Source organism: Pristis pectinata, chromosome 14 (assembly GCF_009764475.1).
Source record: "Pristis pectinata isolate sPriPec2 chromosome 14, sPriPec2.1.pri, whole genome shotgun sequence".
Taxonomy (NCBI): Eukaryota; Metazoa; Chordata; class Chondrichthyes; order Rhinopristiformes; family Pristidae; genus Pristis; species Pristis pectinata.
The window spans coordinates 23,797,188-23,817,988 of NC_067418.1; the positions used below are offsets into that span (position 1 = coordinate 23,797,188).

The 20,801-nt window shown below is 39.6% G+C and overlaps 2 protein-coding genes across 2 annotated transcripts in view; one reads left to right on the forward strand and one right to left on the reverse strand.

Moving 5' to 3' along the window:
• kbtbd4 (kelch repeat and BTB (POZ) domain containing 4) overlaps nt 1-5,017 on the forward strand; it is a 15,468-nt gene extending 10,451 nt beyond the window's left edge. The window contains exon 4 of the mRNA XM_052029509.1: nt 1,199-5,017. Coding sequence (XP_051885469.1) covers nt 1,199-2,056 — 858 coding nt within the window. The 3' untranslated portion in view covers nt 2,057-5,017. The remainder of the gene's footprint in view (nt 1-1,198) is intronic.
• Nucleotides 5,018-8,027: 3,010 nt separating this feature from the next.
• Nucleotides 8,028-18,969, reverse strand: ptpmt1 (protein tyrosine phosphatase mitochondrial 1). The gene is made up of 4 exons (XM_052029372.1): nt 18,727-18,969; nt 14,510-14,590; nt 10,724-10,915; nt 8,028-8,892 (listed from the first exon to the last, which is right to left on the reverse strand). The coding sequence occupies exons 1-4, from the start codon at nt 18,871-18,873 to the stop codon at nt 8,722-8,724; spliced, it is 591 nt and encodes a 196-aa protein (XP_051885332.1). The 5' UTR covers nt 18,874-18,969; the 3' UTR covers nt 8,028-8,721.
• Nucleotides 18,970-20,801: the final 1,832 nt, after the last annotated feature.

The following is a 20,801-nucleotide window of genomic DNA, read 5'->3' on the forward strand; positions in this document are numbered from 1 at the left end:
CCATGTAGTTATGATTGGTGATTCTGCCACTGGACTCTGAACCTGTGTGTTGTATGATCTAAAGCATACATTACAATAACTCTGAAATTATTCTGACAGAACCTCCCCTTCCTAGTCACCACTATCATTGACAACAAGATCAACAATACTGTAGGTCATCATTACTTCTAAGTTTTTCTGCAAGTTGCATAACAACACCATTTGGATACATTTTGTTGTTCTTTTCTTCCGGTTTGATCAATATCTTGGAATTCCTTGCCTACATTTTGGGATACAACTATATAAGAATAAGGGTCATCAAGGGCAACTAGAGATGAGTAATAAATTCAACCTTGTTAACATCACTCACATTCCAAGAACCATTTTAAAATTCATAGTCTTAAATGCTTACAGCCACAGACTTTGAACTTTGTTTATTGCCTTTCCTCCCCCCTTTTTTATCAAGTTCTCTTTATGAAAGATAAAGTGACATGTTGCCAACTGAGTAAATGGAAATATAACACTGAAACGTGATTTAAATATTCATAGTAAGATTCAGGCAAGAAAGGTGCAAAACATCCACAGTCCAAGCACAGTACTTGTAGGGTTAGCAAGTGATATTAGCTGTCTGTTCCTCAAATTTAAAATATTACTCTCCAAAAAGTTAGGGTTTGAGCATGATTAAATGTAATTTGAACCTTGATACCAATGATTTAATGAGTATTGCATTCTCACAATTACTACTAAATACATCAGTCCAGTTGTTCCAAATTTTAAAAATGAGAATTCTCATTCATTTTACAACCAAAATAAAATATCCCAACGTTAATTCCTTTTGGCAGTTAATTTTAATGTATAACATTTATTAAATGTAACCATTAATAACTCTTATTGCTGGAACTTGTAGATATTTCAAGTTTTTAGAAGACACTTGTTGTTATGCCGAGAATGGTACAGGTGTTTTTCTTCTTCAGTCAATGTGTTTGCAAGTCATGTTAGAAAAAGGGGGTTCAGATCAATAGATCTTTTGGCTTCATACTTCAGAATAGTGTTTCTACTGATAAACAGAAAAATCATTCAACAAGACACATTAGTCATTCAGCCTAAAGATAAGCTACAGGAGTCAGCCCAATAATAACAGCTCTGTCTGCAGTTACATTTATTTAAGCTTGTTAAAGAAATAGCAAAATAACTACAGTTTTTTTTATATTTCGAACAGGAAATTGGTGAAATTGTTCATATTTATCTGATTGGAAAGGAAGACACTCGGACACACTCACTGGCAGTTTCTCTGCACTGTGATGATGATGCTATCAGTGTCAGTGGGCAAAATAGATTACGCCAGCAGATTACTGCTGCATGCAAGCATGGAAGTGACCTATATGTTGTGGGTGGCCCCATCCCACGACGGATGTGGAAGTGCAACATGGAGACAATGGACTGGGAACAATGTGCATCACTACCAAGAGATCGTCTTCAGCACACACTTGTATCCGTCCCAAGTGAAGATGCCATTTATTCATTGGGTGGGAAAACCCTTCAGGATACGCTCTCCAGTGCTGTCATTTATTATGTGGTCTGTGATAATGTGTGGGTTGAAACTAATCAGCTGGACACTGCAGTGTCTTGTGCTGCTGGTGTTAACCTTAATGGAACTATCTATCTACTAGGTGGGGAAGAGAATGACCTGGACTTCTTTACCAAACCATCTCGTCTCATTCAGTGTTTTGACACGCGTTCCAGAACCTGCCAGCTAAAGTCATATCTCCTCCCTTTTGCAGGCCGAATGCATGCTGCTATTCACAAGGACCTGATTTTTATAGTAGCTGAGGGAGATTCTTTGGTATGTTACAATCCACTGCTTGACAGCTTCACCAGACTGCGCTTCCCAGAGGTTTGGAGCCGTGTGCCCTCCCTGTGGAAGATTGCCAGCTGCAATGGTTGTATTTATGTTTTCAGGGATAAGTGCAAAAAGGGTGATGCCAATACATTAAAACTGAACCCAGCCACATCTGTAGTCTCAGTGATAAGTGGAATTGAGATATTGCTGACAAATTGGCAATTTGTTTTGGCGTGATTCTAACCAAACACAGTAACCTTGCAGTAAAAGAGATTTCAGGACAGTTTTGCATTGTGAAAATTTATAAAGGTTGAATGTCGCAATTTAATTCATAATTTGGTCAAGCTACAACTGTATTATCTGTTTTTTCGAAAGCTGACAGTGATCAATGATTACTGTATATATCAGGCCAATACAGAATTTAATTGCAGTTTTAGGAATTTAATTTGTTGGCCACAAAGTTATTTTTTTAAAGTTCTGCAGATGACAACAAAATTTCATTACTACTTTTGTTTTCTAAGACATTAATTGACCTAAACAATGTCAAAAGTATTGTGTCATGTTCTATTTCAGACTGAGACAGAACTAGAAGAACCAAAAAAAATCTAAATAAGAATAAGTGTTATACATAAAAATATTTTCAATAAAGTACATGACATTGTTTAACATAATGTAATGTCAGTTACTTATGAAAAAGATTAACCACAAGGAAATAATGTACTACTTCAGTATGTGTTCTAACAAATGCAGTGTTATTGTTTTAAACATGTATCGGGGAGGTTTCCTTATGCCCCTGTATAGGGATAATAATTATTAAAATCAAAAGTATTTGTCAATACACATTCTAAGTAGAGTTTACCTACAATATGATTTCATTTAAGTACATAACTGAAAGTGATCTTATGGAATAGTACCCTTCAGCTTTAAGTAATTGTTTGGTAGTTTGTATCCATTGTACCAACACCTTCAAGCTTCTAATTGATACCAGGGACTACTTGTTATCTAGTGGTTTTTACAGAGACCTTAAAGCAAGTACCTATCTGTTTTCTGTCTTGGAGTAGAGCGTAACACAGAGCAAGATGGGGACAAAAAATGGCTGACAAATTATGGAAGTAGATGAGTTGCTGTTATAAGTCAGCTTTGCTAGAGGTCCAAGAGATGAAAATGCCAGCAGCAGAAGATTCAAATTCATTCAATCTCTAAAAAGAGGCAGGATATCGGAGTTTAGACGCTTTCATAAGGCAAGTCAGTAACATTTGGTATCAATAGAATACTTCTAGACAGTTATGTTACCCTTTCAAATAAGAGCAATTCGACACCATGCCTATGCAATTTTTTAAGAATGCTAGGTAGATTTTTATTATACATACTATTTTACTACAAAAGCATTTATTTGAACTGCCCTTGGCAAGTTGAAAAACTACTTCATAGCCCCTCTCGCTGTAAAATAAGCAAGTCAATGAAGGTTTTGTTGCAACCTTTAACCTTTAGATTTTGCCTTGTTCTTTGCACAGAAAGGCTATTTGGCTGGAAGTCTTTTTAACCAAAGTAACATGTTAAATTTTAAATAAAAAAACTAAAGAAAAGCCAATTCAATACTATTTGTATACTTTCTGTGTTACGGCAGTATATGATTGGTTCTCAACCTTGCAGAAAGGCAGTTTCAGTCCTCTCTTGATCTGACTCCTGGACTCAACAGCTCTGTGGAGCAAGCACATGAATCTCCATATTAGTTGATGAATTGCTGGGACTTTCATCAACTCCATTGCAAGAGTTGAAGTATTAGCATGGGAGAAAATGAAAGTTGCTGAATTGTTATAAAACCTCATTTTGTTCTCTAATATTCTTAAGGGTTATTTTTGGCCTGTCTTATTCTGATTCATTCTTAACAGTCTCAGAAGCTTCAGAAAGCTATCAGTTCTCAGGCAGCTGGACATGGACGAAACGTACACCCTTGCTAACATCATCCAATTCCAGGAACAAATAGAGTTGAAGAAAGATGGATCATCAACATCATCAATCTGAATCACGAGTTTCTAGTGATGGAACAGAATGACAGTGGATCAACCTTCATTACACTAGTTTCACTTCAAATATACTTTGAGTTCCTTAATGAACCTTACAGCCAGAGGAAGGTTCCTCCATATAAATTCCCTTCCCACATTCAAGATCATTGCTTCAATTTGCCAACTCATATTGTCCAGCCTAATAAAACTGCATTCTCCTTATCCCATTCTAATCTATTCAATCATATCTAGAGAACATATTTCTCTTCCCATACATAAAATATTACTTTGGGTGTCCCCCAGGATCTGTTTTGGACCTCCTATTTCTCACCTTCATGCTGTCCATCAGAAACATCTGAAAACACAACATAGGTTTCCACGTGGGAAGTGAAACAGAAATTTTCCCCTAATTAAATTTTTGATAGAGATTGAACACAACAGTTTTGTATTCCCAATTAAATATTGAGAATACAAAGCTGTTATGTAGAAATAAAATTCTCTATCAAAAATTTTATTTCCTAGCTACTGTCTCCATCACTCTCCTTGAAAACTGTATGAAACTGTCCACAACTATTGTATCATGTTTGATTCTCAAATGAACCTCAGATCACAGATCTGCAGCATTTGTTCCCTTTGGGCTTGACTATTTCAACTCACCTCTGGCCAACCTTCTTTCCTTATACTCTGAAAACAGAAAATCATCCAGAATTTTATAGACTCTTGTCCTAACTTATTCATGCCCCAATCACCCTTCATCCATATGCTTTCTGACTTACATTGGCTCCTGATCAGCCAATGCCTTGATTGTAAAATACTCGTACTTGATTTTAAATCCTTCCATTACCTTGTCCTCCCCATAACCTCATCTACCTTACAACCCTCAGAGATATTTTTGCTCATCTCCAAATTTAATCACATACGCTCTGGAATTCCTTCTCGAAACCACTCTGCCATTCTTTCATCCCTTAATTTCCTTTAGTAACTAACCAAGGTTTTATTCATCTGTCCTCGTATCTCTTCTTGCAATTCCTGTCAAATTTTATTTGATAACATTCCCATGAGGCACATTTGAATATTTAAGTGTTTAAAGGTGTTATAAAGCACATTGTTGTATATAAATTCAAGTTACTTGCAAAATTGTATCCATCATTGCTGTTGTTATTTGCTGTGTTAATGGTTTTACATACCGTATCTCCAGATTAAATGTATAATTTAATCATGAGATTTCAAGTATCTTTTTTAAAAATCTTAGATATACTTGATAAAACAATCCACAGTATTAAAAGCAGAGTTTTGAAATTGCACAAGTAGCCAGGAGTTTTCTAAATACTTTTAAAACCTGTTACAAGAAATGTTACCATACAAATTAATTTGAATAGTGGGTTGAAGGAAATGGTATTTATCCAGCTCCCTTTGTAAAGTTACCATTGCACTCTGATTTCACAGTACATTCCGGCTCTCAATTATAAAATAATGACCAACATTTTTAGACGTGCGCCTGGAGCCAGGGATCAGGAATGCTGCTAAGTATGCAGGTGGAGTCAAAGACTGGTGTGGTTAGGTGCTGGGATCCATGGACATAGATATGTAGCCAAAACCAGAGACCAGGAACAGAGCCAGGAGGCAACCAGGCTTGAGAACTGACAACCAGACCATAGCCAAGAGTATGGAAAGGATGGAGATGAGAATCCAGTTGGGAAGCAGTGGGAAGTGCTCCTGTATCTGAGACCACATCCGAGTTACATGCACATGCCAGGCAGCACCTATGCCCACTAATGTGTAAGCATCAATATGCATGCAGCAGAACTCAGTCTCCCGTTGTCTTGGTCCCCCTTACCACTTGATCAAGATCTTGCTCTGTAAAGACCATGTAATACCTGGTGTGCAATAATCACTCCATATCACAAAAACAGATGGGCATTTTCCACTCCACAGTAATACATTTGGAACCTGAAATGTCAGAATCCTCATGGACAATCCCAAAAGCAGGACTTGAATGTCACTCCAATATGACAGATTTGATTCTGCACTCAGTTGGACTTGACAGGGAAGAGTCAGTTTAAAGAATAAGATTGTGGTACATCTTTTGGAAGGGAACACTGACTTTATCGAGTGAGCTTTGCCATCAAAAATGAGCTGGTCTTGTGTTTCAATGCCTCTCGCAGCAGAATTAGTGAATGCCTCATGAATCTTGAGTCCAATTGTTAGTAATATTCACAGGCCCTGCTCAAGGAGTGGACAATCTCACCTTTGCCTACCCAGTCAACCACCACCTGCCCCATCTGTAGAAGAGCCTGTGTTTCCCACATTGACCTGGTTACCTGCCTTAGAATCCACAATACCAAAGTGGAAGCAAGTGCTCCTCAATCCCAAGGAACTGCCTAAGATCATCATAAATTTTTCCTCTCTGGTTGTTGACCTTGCTTCCTCTAAAGACACATATTTATGCTAACCAAACCATTCATAATTTTGAACACACCATATCTCTCAACTCTGCTCTAAGGACAACCCCAGCTTTTTCATCCAGTTTCTCATCTCTTTTAGTAAACCTCCATTTCCTATAAAGACTTGACTTCAATCCTAAAATACAAAATTGAACATTATACTGCTTATCACTTAACCTAGTCTTCAATATTTGCTGCATTATTGTGGGAAAATGACAAATCGCAGTATGGCTGGGACAGAACAACTTGGAGAAGTCTTTAAGTTGCTCTTGCACATCTTTGAAATTGGCTTGGAGTAATGACAATAATGGTCTGTATGATAGTCTATTTATCTTACCCAGTCACCATAGCAGCGTGGAGCAGAAAGGACTGGAAAAATGATGACTAAATCTCATCTCAGTCCTCGGTTATAGAGTCACACAGCATAGAAACAGGCCAGGTAGTCCATCACATCCACAACAACCAGTGGACACCCATCCATATTATCCCATCCCCTGCTCTTGGACAATAGCCTTCTATGCCTAGGCGATTTAAGTGCTTGGCTAGACACATTAAATGCTGTCAACAACTCTGCTTCCACCACTCTCTCCAACAGTGCGTTCAGGTATTCTCTGGATGAAAAAGGTCCTACTCAGATCTCCTCTAAATCTCTTTCCCCTTACCCTAAATCCACATCATCTAGTTTTATTCACCACTGATAAGGTTTCCTGAAGTCTACCCTTTCTCTACTCCTCATGATTTTATATACCTCCATCATGCCTCCTCTGCACAGAAAATAGACTTAGTCTCTCCTCATAACTGAAATGCTCTAGCACAGGCAACATCCTGATGAATCTCCTCTGCTCCCTCTCCAGCAGTATTACATCTTTCCTATGCAACACACAAAATGCTGGAGGAACTCAGCAGGTCAGGCAGCACCTACGGAGGGAAATGGACAGTTGCCATCCATCTACAGAGAGAAATGGACAGTCAACAGCCATGATCTCCCAGTGGTCAGCCATTTTAATTCCACTTCCCATTCCCACACCAACATGTCTGTCCACAGCCTCTTCTACTGCCAAGACAGTAGATGCAGATTAGAGGAACACCACCTCATAATCCACCTTGGTAGTCTCCAACCTGATGGCATGAACATCAATTTCTCTAACTTCTGGTAACCTCTCCCCTCATCCCCCATGCCCCATCACCCCTCCTCTTTCCCCTCCCCCACCCTCTGAACCTGCCCCTCACCCACACATTCCTCCCTCCAGTTCCCCTACTCACCACCTTCCCTTTATTCCATGGTCCACAGTCCTCTCCTATCAGATTCCATCTTCTCCAGCCCTTTGTCACTTCCATCTATCATCTCCCAGCTTCTTACATCATTCCCACTCTCCCCCTCCACCACCCACTTATCTTCCCCCTCTCACCTGGACTCATCTATTACCTGCCAGCTCTTACTCCACCCCCTCCCCCTATCTTTTATACTGGCTTCTGCCCTCTTTCTTTCCAGTCCTAATGAAGGGTCTCAACCTGTTATGTCAGCTGTCCATTTCTCTCCATAGATGCTGCCTGACCTGCTGAGTTCCTCCAGGATTTTGTGTGTATTGCTCCAGAGTTCCAGCATCTGCAGTCTTTCTTGTATCTACATCTTACCTATAGTGTGGTGACCAGAATAGCACGTAGTATGTGAGCTGACATCTGACCAATGTTTTATAAAGTTGGAGCATAACTTCCATCTGAAATATCTAATTATGCCAAACTCAATTAAATGGCAAGTCTAAAATTATTTATTTATAATTATATTACAAAGATATTTATTTTATATATTAACATTAAACATTTTATGTTAAAAAGGTATGTATGGGACTAATTCTCCAATCCCAAATTCTCAACAGAAAGTGTAATTTGAGCAGCTCCTTTTGGGAGTATGGGATTATGGAATTTATCCCTTTCAGATAACATTTACAATCACATAAGTAACAAAAATCTTTGCATGTTCTGGGGACTGAAGACATCAATGTGTCTTCAGGAACAAACAATGTGGAAAAAAGTTGCAATATCCTTTTACTGACACAGGATGGTACAACAATTTCAAAATAGTGCAATATAACAGTTTCCATACAAGTGTTCAGAAAGCTCACAGCATATTCTCTGAAATTAACAATGGGTGAAAAAGTTTCTAACATCTGAAAATCTTTCAAAAATAACTACTCCCTAGGATTGAAAACTGTTTTAACACCATCTTTCTATAAATAGCAAACATCTCAACAAAATAAAAAGTTCAAAGTGGACTGATAATACATCCCTTGCAAAACTGCTTCAATTATGCACTAGCAAGAACAAAGCTCAACTCATGGCTGAGATCTGGTGATCACAAAATTGGAACCTAACTGCAACCTCCTTTTGTTGATTTCTATCAGTAGGAATCACTTAAAGGCAATAACATCTTTATGTCCAGAAATGGAGTACTTTATGACTTGAAAGCTGCAGCACTTTTTGTTTCACACAAGACATCTGGCTCCTCTGAGAACAGTTCACAATAATAGTTCTTCAGAATCTTAAACTGTCCACTGCGAATAATAATATGAGATCTGATAGATGCAATATATTCACACGCCTTCTTTGGACTCCAATGATGCAACTAAGGATAATTTAAGAACAAACAGTTATAAAAGGGATATTTTCTGAACAGCATTAAGTAACCTTCAAAATGTTATGGCTCAATTGATTCAATATCATTACAAATCAATGAAAACCGAACTTAAAATGTTTATTCAAACATTTGTTATTAGAACAAAGCATTCCATGCACTAAAACAGAGGAATATTAAGCAGCAGAACTGCCCAAATACTGGCTTCAAATTTGTGCAGTACTGGGAAAAAGGAAGCTGCAGGAATAAAGTGGGTGCCATTTTAGAAAGAAACAGGATAGCGAGATAAAATTACATAGAAGAACAAACTATCCAAGCACAGCAATTTCAAGGGACATGCTTCAATGCAATTAAGGTTAATAAGTTTAGCGAAAAGTAAGACAGAACAGAAAGAAAAATATTATAGGAAAATGAATGGGTCACACTTGCAACATTGTTCTGCAAATATACAAAGCATTAGGTATAAAGATAAGAAATTTGCAGATTAATTAGAATATGAGATAATGTTCTGAATGAAAACTTCCCTACAGAAACAATTACAAATTCCTGCCTACAGCATATTCAGTTCAACTAATCCTGAATATTTCAATAAATATTCTAAAGACGTATGGGTAAGTTAATTTGGGGGTTTAAAATGGGCGGCGCAGACTCGTTGGGCCGGAAGGGCCTGTTACCATGCTGTAAATAAAAAAAAGTGAGCATTTCTGCAGCTTAACAATATCAACTGGTATTGCACATGGTGAAATGATCCAAGTCTATATAAATAGGACAAAGGTGATTAGAGGAGGGAGCAATGAGGAAGAGAGAAAAATAAGTGTACATAGAAAATATATGACAAGATACAACAGGGGAATGGAGTGGGAGAGGTGGGGAAATTGTTTGCTGTTTGCACACTGGAATCAAACTTCCAAAGTAGTTATAACATGTACACAAATGGTGGCTTGAACCTCTTAGGTTACAGAAATAATTCCAGAGAAAACTCTAGAAATATTGTTTTTCCCACAACTTAAATAATTTGGGACACGTGAACCTAAGAAAGAAAAAAATTGCTCAGCTGTGGAGATTGATGCATTCCATACTTTCCAACTTGCCAAAAATCAGAATTAGGAATTGAATATTCCCAATGCAAAGAAAGAAGTTTCAAAGTGTACCAACTGAAATAATGCTATTTGCACTATATTTTGGTATATTTTTTAAAAATTACAGCCATTTCAAGTAATCCTGGCTATAGATTTCCCAATCAAGGTTGGGGCCACCTATCATCCCATTTGTGAAACTAGCCTGCATTCAGAGAACCAATTCTTCCTACCACATTAAAAATATGCTATGAAGAATATTGAGCAAATTTACATTTTTGCTCTCAGTCCTGTAAATGGAATGAAGATTTGAGCTAGATATCCTGTGGCAAGCTTAAACAACATTGTTTAACATTTAAGCTTTACTGATTATAAAAAGGTCATTAAAAATATACAGTGAATCTATTAAGCTGAATTGCTGATGTAATTTTGAATAGTTACCAAACTTTTTTAAAAAATGTTGACCCCAGTGTAAACTCCTCGATTTTAATTGATCCATCATTGTCGGCAGCATTTCAGCTCCGAAATACCATTCCTAATCCTTAATCTCTTTCCTTATTTAAAGTGCTCTTAAAACCCACCACTTTCCTCAAAATTGTGATCATCTTACCTAATTACTATTTATTTTGCTTAGCTTCAAATTTTGTTTGACATTGCTGCTAGGAATTGCCTTGACAAACAAGATCCAAATACAAGCTGTTGTATTATAAATTTACTGTTATAAGATTTAGCATTAACCAACATACATGAATTAAGTATGCTGCCACCATAGTGGCACTACGGGAGCGTCCAGCCTTGCAGTGCACATAGACGCAGCTTCCGTTTTTACGATATTTAGTAAGGAAATCAACGCCCTTTTTCAGGTCTTCCAACTTCGGTACGCCAAGTATATCAATTGTGCTGAGTCTTAACTGTTCAACTCCATATGACTCCCATTCCTGAAACAGAAACTCCACTGTGAAATGGGAAGAGTTGAAATGAAAGCATACAGTGTAAAGGTATATCTCAGACCATCTTCTTTTCCAATATATGCTCCACTTCCTGTTAATTGTATTCGATCTCAAACTAGAATCAACTTTCTTTGACAAACTCACTTCCAATCACATAGCAAAGCCACACAAAATGAAACAGCCACATGACATTAATATGGGTAATAAAATGCCAATAAACATGCAGTTTTGTGTAAAACTGGTTTATCTAAACTATTCTAACATATAGTGTTATAGCACATCTTGCATTAACTTATCTTGCTCTCTGCAATTGCTTACTGCAAAACAGAAATTAAACAAAGTTATAGAAAGCAACAATGCCAAAAAACAACTGGCTCCAAGTTGCCAGACAGTTTGCCTGACATTCAGTACTGGATTTGCAGAAATTTCTTCCAACAAAGTATTGGGAAGGTCAAAAGCATCATCATCAGTCTACATCATAAATCCCTAACCATCCACTCCATTCCTCTTTCTGGCTACTATCTGAAACTGAACTACCGTATTTGCAACCATAGCGACATAGCTAACCCAGGGCCGAACTTGGACCATATGTCCATAAAACCACTAAGGCTATTTCCACATACGTAACGCTGCCGGCTCCATTGGGCTCAGCTTACCCATCACTTAAGCTTTCATCAATGTCACAAAATTATCTAATGTACTCCTTGCCAGATTCCCTCATCCTCCTCTCGGCAGATAGGAGGTCTGCTGCCACATCCTAACTTGTGCCATGTCTTAATTCGTGCCATATACCATTCACCTATCATGACGTGTTTGCAGGGCTACACTGGTTAAGTAATGTTTCAATTTTAATATTCCTCATTTGGTTTTCAGATCTCTCCATGGACTCACTCACACCTCCTCCAGAGAATCCCAAGGCTTTTTTCTCGTACGTGAAGAGCAGAAGGATGGTTAGGGTAAAGGTAGGTCTGATTAGAGACAAAGGATGTGCCTGGAAGCTGTGGAAGTGGGTGAGGTTCTCAATGAATACTTGTCTTCAGTATTCACCAAGGAGAGGGGTCTTGATGATGCTGAGGACAGTGTTGGTGAGGGTAATGTTCGAGAGTATGTAGATATTAAGAGAGAGGATGTGTTGGAGTTGTTAGAAAATATTAGGACAGATAAGTCCCCGGGGCCTGACGGAATATTCCCCAGGCTGCTTCGTGAGGCGAGGGAGGAGATTGCTGAACTGTTGGTTAGGATCTTTGAGTCCTTGTTGTCCACGGGGATGGTACCGGAGGATTGGAGGGTGGCAAATGTTGTCCCCTTATTCAAGAAAGGTAGTAGGGATAGTCCAGGGAATTACAGGCCAGTGAGCCTTATGTCTGTGGTGGGTAAGCTGTTAGAAAGGATTCTAAAAGATAGGATCTTTGAGCATTTAGAGAATCATGGACTGATTAGGGACAGCCAGCATGGCTTTGTGAAGGGAAGATCTTGCCTCACTAGCCTGATAGGGTTCTTTGAGGAGGTGACCAGGAAGATTGATGAGGGTAGTGCAGTGGATGTGGTCTACATGGATTTTAGTAAGGCATTTGACAAGGTTCCGCATGGTAGGCTTCTTCAGAAGGTCAGAGGCCAAGGGATCCAAGGAGGCTTGGCCGTGTGGATTCAGAATTGGCTTGCCTGTAGAAAGCAGAGGGTTGTGGTGGAGGGAGTGCATTTGGATTGGAGGGCCGTGACTAGTGGTGTCCCACAGGGATCGGTTCTGGGACTTCTACTTTTTGTGATATTTATTAACGACTTAGATAAGGAGGTGGAAGGCTGGATTAGCAAGTTTGCAGATGGCACAAAGATTGGTGGTGTTGTGGATAGTGTGGAGGGCTGTCAAAGCTTGCAGAGGGATATTGATATGATGCAGAGCTGGGCTGACAAGTGGCAGATGGAGTTCAATCCAGAGAAGTGCGAGGTAGTACACTTTGGAAGGACAAACTCCAAGCCGGAGTACAAGGTAAATGGCAGGATTCTGGGCAGTGTGGAGGAGCAGAGGGATCTGGGGGTTTATATCCACAGATCACTGAAAGTCACCTCACAGGTAGATAGGGTAGTTAAGAAAGCTTATGGAATGTTAGCTTTCATAAATCGAGGGATCAAGTTTAAGAGCCACGAAGTGATGATGCAGCTTTATAAAACTCTGGTTAGGCCACACTTAGCGTACTGTGTCCAGTTCTGGTGGCCTCAATATAGGAAGGATGTGGAGGCATTGGAAAGGGTGCAGAGGAGATTTACCAGGATGCTGCCTGGATTAGAGAGTATGGATTATGAGGAGAGACTAAAGGAGCTAGGGCTATTCTCATTGGAGAGGAGGAAGACGAGAGGAGACATGATTGAGGTGTACAAAATATTAAGAGGAATAGATAGAGTGGACAGCCAGCGCCTCTTTCCCAGGGCACCAATGCTCAAAACAAGAGGACATGGCTTTAAGGTAATGGGTGGGAAGTTCAAGGGAGATGTCAGAGGGAGGTTTTTCACCCAGAGAGTGGTTGGTGCATGGAGTGTGCTGCCTGGGGTGGTGGTGGAGGCTGATACATCGGACAAGTTCAAGAGATTGTTAGATAAGCCCATGGAGGAATTTAAGATCGAGGGATATGTGGGAGGAAGGGGTTAGATAGTCTTAGGTGTGGTTTGAAGGGCGTCACAACATGGTGGGCCGAAGGGCCTGTATTGTGCTGTATTGTTCTATGGTTCTATCTACTTTCATTCCTGAACTTAATTGCTCCAATACTAGTGGCTGTCCTTTTAGCAGTAAAAGCTCTAACGTCTAGAACTTGCTCCTTAAGCTTCTACCTTCCTCTACGTTCCACCTTGAAATGACCTTTAAAATTCTCTTGACCAAAATTTTGGTCATCTGCCCCAACATCAGCAATGTTGATTTTTTTTTACTCAAAATGCCACAAAATGACTTGGGATATTTTGGGTACATTATTATTATATTAATGAAAATAGATGGAGAATAGTTCATGAAGGAAAGTTTGTGCATCGTCCAGCAAGGACAGCATTGGGCTTGGGTGTGTATGATAGATGATAAAGCAGCCTTCCAAGGCACAGGGCTCACACACAAAAGTACAGTCATGTGAAAAAAATTGTAGAAGACATTAATGGCCCAACAAGAGTCAAGAGTTGGGATTTTCAGACAAAGAGCAGAAACTGTAAATGAGAATAATTTCTAAGTACACATTATTAAAGAATAAAACTGCCACATTTGAATAAGCTCTTGCCAAAGTCAGTACCTTACAACTCGCCTTATTTCATATGACAAATGTTAATGTTCAGTCACATTTCATAGTGCTCCATGGAAATGACATACAGTAGAAGCAAAATATGAAAATAGCTGATGACAGATGAGTATTACTACACTTTTTTGCCCACAAATTTTGAGATTATAAAAGGAAATTTGAAACTTGACTCCAGTTTGCACTTCTCATTTGTCCAGCTCAAAAAAAATCATAATAATTGTACTCCCTCCTAACTGACCACCCAGTGATCTTTTCTTAACAATTAAATTAATGACCTGGAAGCCTATGTTCATTCATTTTTTCCACTTACCTCAGCTGTATTTACAAAGAATTTGGTTTCATAATCTTCATTCATGGTTATCACTCCTCGCACATTCTCTTTTCTTACTAACTGAAAGTCCAAGCACACTAAGAATTATTGAAAGAAAGAAAATGGAATTTTTATTTACATGATTGTGCCTCAAGTAGGCTTATATGAAAATCTGCCCATTTAGCTTGACGACTCATGAAAATTTCCTGATACCACTAAACTCACCAAATGACAAACTATATCAAAAATTTGCACAAGATGAAAGGCAAATTAGGAGATTGAACAATGTACAATGAGGTAAATATGAAGTAGTACACTACAGGGCGGGGGGGGAGGGGGGAGGGAAATGAAGATTACTCAACAGCAAAATTCTCAAATGGATCAGACTAATTATTATAGGGACACAGATTGTTGAAAGCAGGAATGGAGATAGAAAAGAGCCATACATAAGGCAAATAAGATTATGTGATTTACACACAGAACATAAACATAAAATGAAACTGTTGGAATACCAAGTGTGATGCTTAGAAACAGCATTGAAGCTCTGGAAGATGTATAATGTATACTTTGTTGAAAGATATCAAAAATAAAATGGTATAGTTATAATGAAGGACTTGATAAACAAAGTAGGCAATGACCAAAGAATGTTATGGGTGTGACATGATAAACTGAGACAAATGTTTGTGTTGGATCAACAGTACAAGATTAATGAATCAGTCATGCAACAAAGGAATTAAATAAAATGATTCTAATGGAGAAGAATCTTTTTCCAAGAGAATTGAAATGTTCAGAAAAATGGGACATATTTCTGCTGAATTTAAATTTTGTCTAGGTCTTGGATATTTACAATTTATATCAATGACCTAGACAAGTGTACCAATTACAATGTAACCAAATTTTCCGGAATCTAATTGGTATAATTAGTGGGAGAACACATGGGTGAAATAAGTAGATAAGGTCGTAACAGAAATTATCCATTTTACTAAGAATAATAAAACCAAGATATTGATTTAAAAAGCAAGAGACCAAAAATGCTTCGTATACACCAGGGCTTGGAAAACCTTGTACAAAAGCATTACAAGATAAAATATACTTATACAGCAAGCAATTATTGTAAGGAGGTTGGAGTACAAGTAGTAGAAAGTCTTGCTACAATTATATAAGCAATTGTGTACAGTTCCAGACCAAGGAATTTTATGCTGTCCCCAGAAAAGGCGCAAAGAAAATTCATTACATTCATTTCTGGAATGAGGAGGAAAAGGTTTGAGAATGGGGTTATGTTCTCAGGCATTAAGATAAACACGAGGTGAACAGATCAAAATGATTTTTAGATAAAAAACACTATGATGCTGGAGGAACCCAGCAGGCCAGGTAGCATCCGTGGAGAAAAGCAGGCAGTCAATGTTTCGGGTCAGGAGGGAAAAGCAGAGCAGTGATAGGCAGACAAAAGAGGGGAGGCGGGGTGGGCATCAGGTAGTGACAGGTAGATGCAGGTAAGAGATAGTGATAGGCAGGTGTGGAAGAGGGGGGAGAGCAGATCCACCATGGGATGGGTCAAAGGTAAGGAAAGAAAACAAAAGGGGGGTTATAAAAAAAAGAGAGATAGGCTAGGAAAGGGAAGAAAAGAAGGGATATGGTTGGGGGGAGCTGGGGTGTGGGGATTACTTAAAGTGGGAGAATTCATGCCATTAGGCTGCAAGGCTCCAAGACAGAAAATGAGGTGCTGTTCCTCCAGTTTGCACTTGGAATTCTCCTGGCAGTGGAGGAGGCTGAGGACTGACATATCTGTGATAGTTGTGGGGTGGGGAGTTGAAGTGACTGGCATCGGGGAGATGCAGATCACGGTTACAGACAGAGCGCAGGTGTTCTGCGAAACGGTCACCTAGTCTGCGTTTAGTCTCACCAATGTTTTACAAATATTTTCAAAATATTTTTTAAGAGTATATGAAAGAGCAGATACTGAAGGGTTGTGTCCCTATCTGGAGGTTCTAGAGATGGCAGTCATTTTCAGGAATGAGGGGGTTGACAATTAGCTTCGAAATAAGAAATTTCTTTGCTCAGTTGATTTTCCAACCCTGAGTGCTGTCAATGCTCAATCACATACTATCTACAGATGATGGACACTTAGGGAATCAAAGGACATGGAACTATAGTAAAGAAGTAAAACGTACATCAACCATGATTTTACCAAATGGCATAAGGGTGCACCCTACTGTTGCACACACCCTACTGCTGAATAATTCCAGCACAAAATAATTTGCACCACTGCTTCTGCACCTGCAGTTTTAGTTTTATGTATTTTACACACAAATCTCTAAATATTAAAACTCTTGGCCAGAAAATGACACAAGGTAATATTAGATTATTTATATTCCGTTCATCATAACTACATTAAGCAGTTTAAAATCTGAAATTGTCTGTCTCGGCAGGAACAATAAGAAAGCACATTATCTAAATATGAGACTACAGAGCTCCAAGATGCAGAGAAATCTGGATGTCCTATTGCATGATTTGCAAAACAAAAACTAGTATGCAGGAATGCTAACAGAATTATCATTTATTGCAAGGAGAATTATGTGCAAAAATAGAGAGGTTATGATTCAGTTATAACATATTGGTGAGACCACAACTGGAGTACGATGTACCATATTGGTCTCCTTATTTAAGGAAGGATGCAACTGCATTGGACGTATTTCAGAGGTTTAATCAACTAATACCTGGAGTGGGTAGGTTGTCTTATGGGGAAAGGTTGAACAGAATAGGCTTGTATCTGCCGGAGTTTAGAAGAGCGAGAGCAGATTTTTGAAACATACAAGATCCTGACAGGTCTTCACAGAATGGCGTGGAGAGGACAATTCCTCTTGTGGAAGAATCTAGAACAAGAGGGTCAAAATTTAGAAAAAAGGATCACCCATTTAAGTTACCGCTGAGGCAAAATTTCTTCACTCAGGGGTCACGAGATTTTGGAACTCTTCCTGAAAAGAGTAGTGGAAGCATACTCTGAATATATTTAAGCCAGAGTGAGATAAGATTGTTGAAAAAGCAAAGAGGTGTAAGATTACGATGGGTAAGCAGGAAAGTGGAGATCAGCCACGATCTAATTGAATGGCAGCACAAGCCAGAGGGGTTGAGAAACCAAAACTTGGTCCTTATTTGTATTTCCCCAATTGATAGAAGAATCGCACTGTGATTATAGCATGAGATCAGTATGATCTAAAGCTAAGACAAGAGTGTCAGATTCTCTAAAGACAAATATGGAGAAGCACTTTCAGGATCTCTTAGAGTGTAGACAAAATGGATCACTTGTCTCATCCTCTCATTAGCCTTTCCATCCTCACTACAATATCTATCTCCACACTTCAGCTTCCCACCCATCACTAATAATTCTTCCTCCCCACCCCCCCCCCCAAAACCGGCACTCTCCTTTGCCATCACTCCTCTTATTCCCCCACCCAGATACTCACCTCATCTCTCTCTCTCTTCTTCCCATGCCCATCCATACATCACATCCCCTTCACTTACTCCACCCAGCAGCCTCTATTACTTTTTCTTCCACCTGACTCCAATCCTATTTCCATAAACATCATGCTGGTGGAACCCTGGAACTGATCACCACCCCTGCCTCCCCCAACCAAGGCAGACCATGTAGCAAGGGCACAAATAGAAGACACAAGAGACTACAGATGCTGGAATCTGTTGCAACAAACAAGATGCTGGAGGAACTCAGCAGGCCAGGCAGGTCAAGACCCTTCATTTGGCTTGGGAAGTAGGATATATGGCTGTAGTATCGAGTTTGGGTGAGAGTGTGGTCAAAGAGCAGGAGAGCAGCAGAAATCACAGAGGAGAGCAGTGAAAGTGGGTCTCACAGATCTCCCAAAGAGAGGAGGAAAACTCCTTCAAAGTGGGCATACCTTGAAGGGACTTTGCAGTGGACGCAAGAGATGGCAGATGCTGGAATCTGTAGCAACAACAAAATGCTTAAGGAACTCAGTGGGTCAGGCAGCATCTGTGGAGGGAAATGACCACTTGGAAGGATCCAGATGAAGGTCTCAACCCAAAATGACAGCTGTCCATTCCCCTTCACAGAGGCAGCAAAAGCGCAGCCCTCCCCTCCATCTCCTATTCCCCCACCCTCCACCCCCTCCCCACTCCCTCAGTGCGACGAGACGTGGACCCTCCGGGACTGGCGGCGGCTCCATCCCCGACCCCGCTCCTACCTCCTCGGTCAGTGAACGGAAAGGGAGCGCCCCAATGATGACGGTCTGGTCAATCCGGTCATACCAGTGGCGGCCGAACACCTTCGACATGAAGATGTTGTAGCCCAAACTCGGATAAAACACGATCCGTGCGAACAACGCCGCCATTACCAACTGCCGTATCCAGTCCGCCACCCAACACTCCCCCCACCTCGTCCCGTCACGTTAAATGTTCCCTCGCTCCCCTAGAGCTGCGGCGCCGCTGGCTCCTGGGCGGGTCATTGAGCTGGCAGCTCAGCTGCAGCCGGGGTCCAGGGCACTTGGCGGCTGGTTTAATGTACAGCACCTGAAATAAAAGGGAAAACCCTTCAAAGAGAGAAAAAGAAACGTCATCGTCAGTACTTTAGAAAACCGAAAAAGGCGAACAGTAGCATTGAAGGGCCTTGACTACTTAAAAGCTCTGAAAAATACAAACCCTGGAAAAGATGGTTCGATAATGGTCAGGTAATCAGAAACAAAAAAAATTTAAGTTGGATGCATGCACTTCTGTGTTTAAAGATTAGCATCCTGTGAGCGCGCTGCGACATACAGCAGCTTGAACCACAGACGGAAAGAGCAACTATTAAGGGCTTCAGTGTTGCAAGTTAAGTGTTGGATTGTTCTCAACGAAAACTTCACTAATTTTCAAGTACAGACATGGAATCTGTTCCTGGTCACTGAATGTGGCCGCACAGGTGGGTGGGGTAGTAAAGAAGGCACGTGGGATGCTAGCACTCATTAGCCGAGGTGTAGAATATCAGAGCAGTGCAGTTATGGTACAATATAAAACATTGGTGAGGCCATATCTGAAATATCATGAGCAGTTTTGGTTGGCATGATATAGAAAGGATGTGATTGCTTGGGAGAGGGTACAGAGGAAATTCACCAGCATATTATGGTGAATGGAGTGTCTCAATTAGGAGATAGGCTGGATTAGTTTTCCTTGGAGCAGAGAAGGCTCAAGAGGTGACCTGATAGAAGTGTATGCAATTATGAAGGGCATAGATAGGAAAGACAGTAATAAAGGTTTCCCCATATCAGAGTTGTCTATAAACAGAAGGACAGGGTAGTCCGAAGGGTGTTTTTTCTGTACTGTGTGACTCTATGACTCCTTGTATGAGAAAATGCAACCTTATTTTAATATCTCTGGCAGTGAACACTACACCAATCCTGAACTAGATTGTCATTGTAGACTCTGAACCTTGTTCCTGAAATGTAGTTAACCTTTTTGCTTAGAGTGCAAGTACCAAGCTAACTTGAGAGCTCACTTATTTATTATCATGGTCATATGTAGGAAATAGCTGAGTGCAAACTGATATAGGGGACCAAATGGATTAATGACAAAGGGAAAATAGAGATCTTTACAATCAGCTTTTGTCATATTGTCATAAAGATTATCAAGACATTAGTTACCTCTAATTGCCAGACTTCCACTATTGGAACAGATTCACTGAATACCGGATTTGCATTCTTCATTTTCTCAAAATAACACCTAGCACCTATATTTCTATATAAGAGCAATATGAAAAAAAGTTTGACCCTGAGCCTCATGAGGCAGATGGCTGAAAACTTGGTCAAAACAGTCAAAAATTTCATGAAATATTGGAGTGTGCATTTATTGTGGTTGCAGGAAAGCTAATAGAATCTTATCAACTTGAATCCTAAATTGTAAAGATTTATCAAAACATGTTCAGGATTTCCAAAATCTTCAATCAACTGTAATGTTCCAAAGTTGATACTTAACGTTCTCAGCAGCAATGTACCCAAAGTTTGTACTGAGAAAGAGCTTTCAATTTCCAAACAAGTGTAAACAGTTCCATGAATGTGGTAAAGTTGGCTAAGCTTAATTTAGATAATTGAGTTTCAAGTAAACTGTCTCGACCAACTGGGTTTGTTGACCTCTAGATCAAAGGCATAAAAACCCCAATTATCTATCTACTTCAGGTTGTCATTTTGCACTAAAGCCGTGAAAACACTGCTCAATATTGTCTAAAATTATTTTAATCATACTTGAGAGCTTTGTTAAAACATAAGAATGAAAGAGATTAACTGCTTTG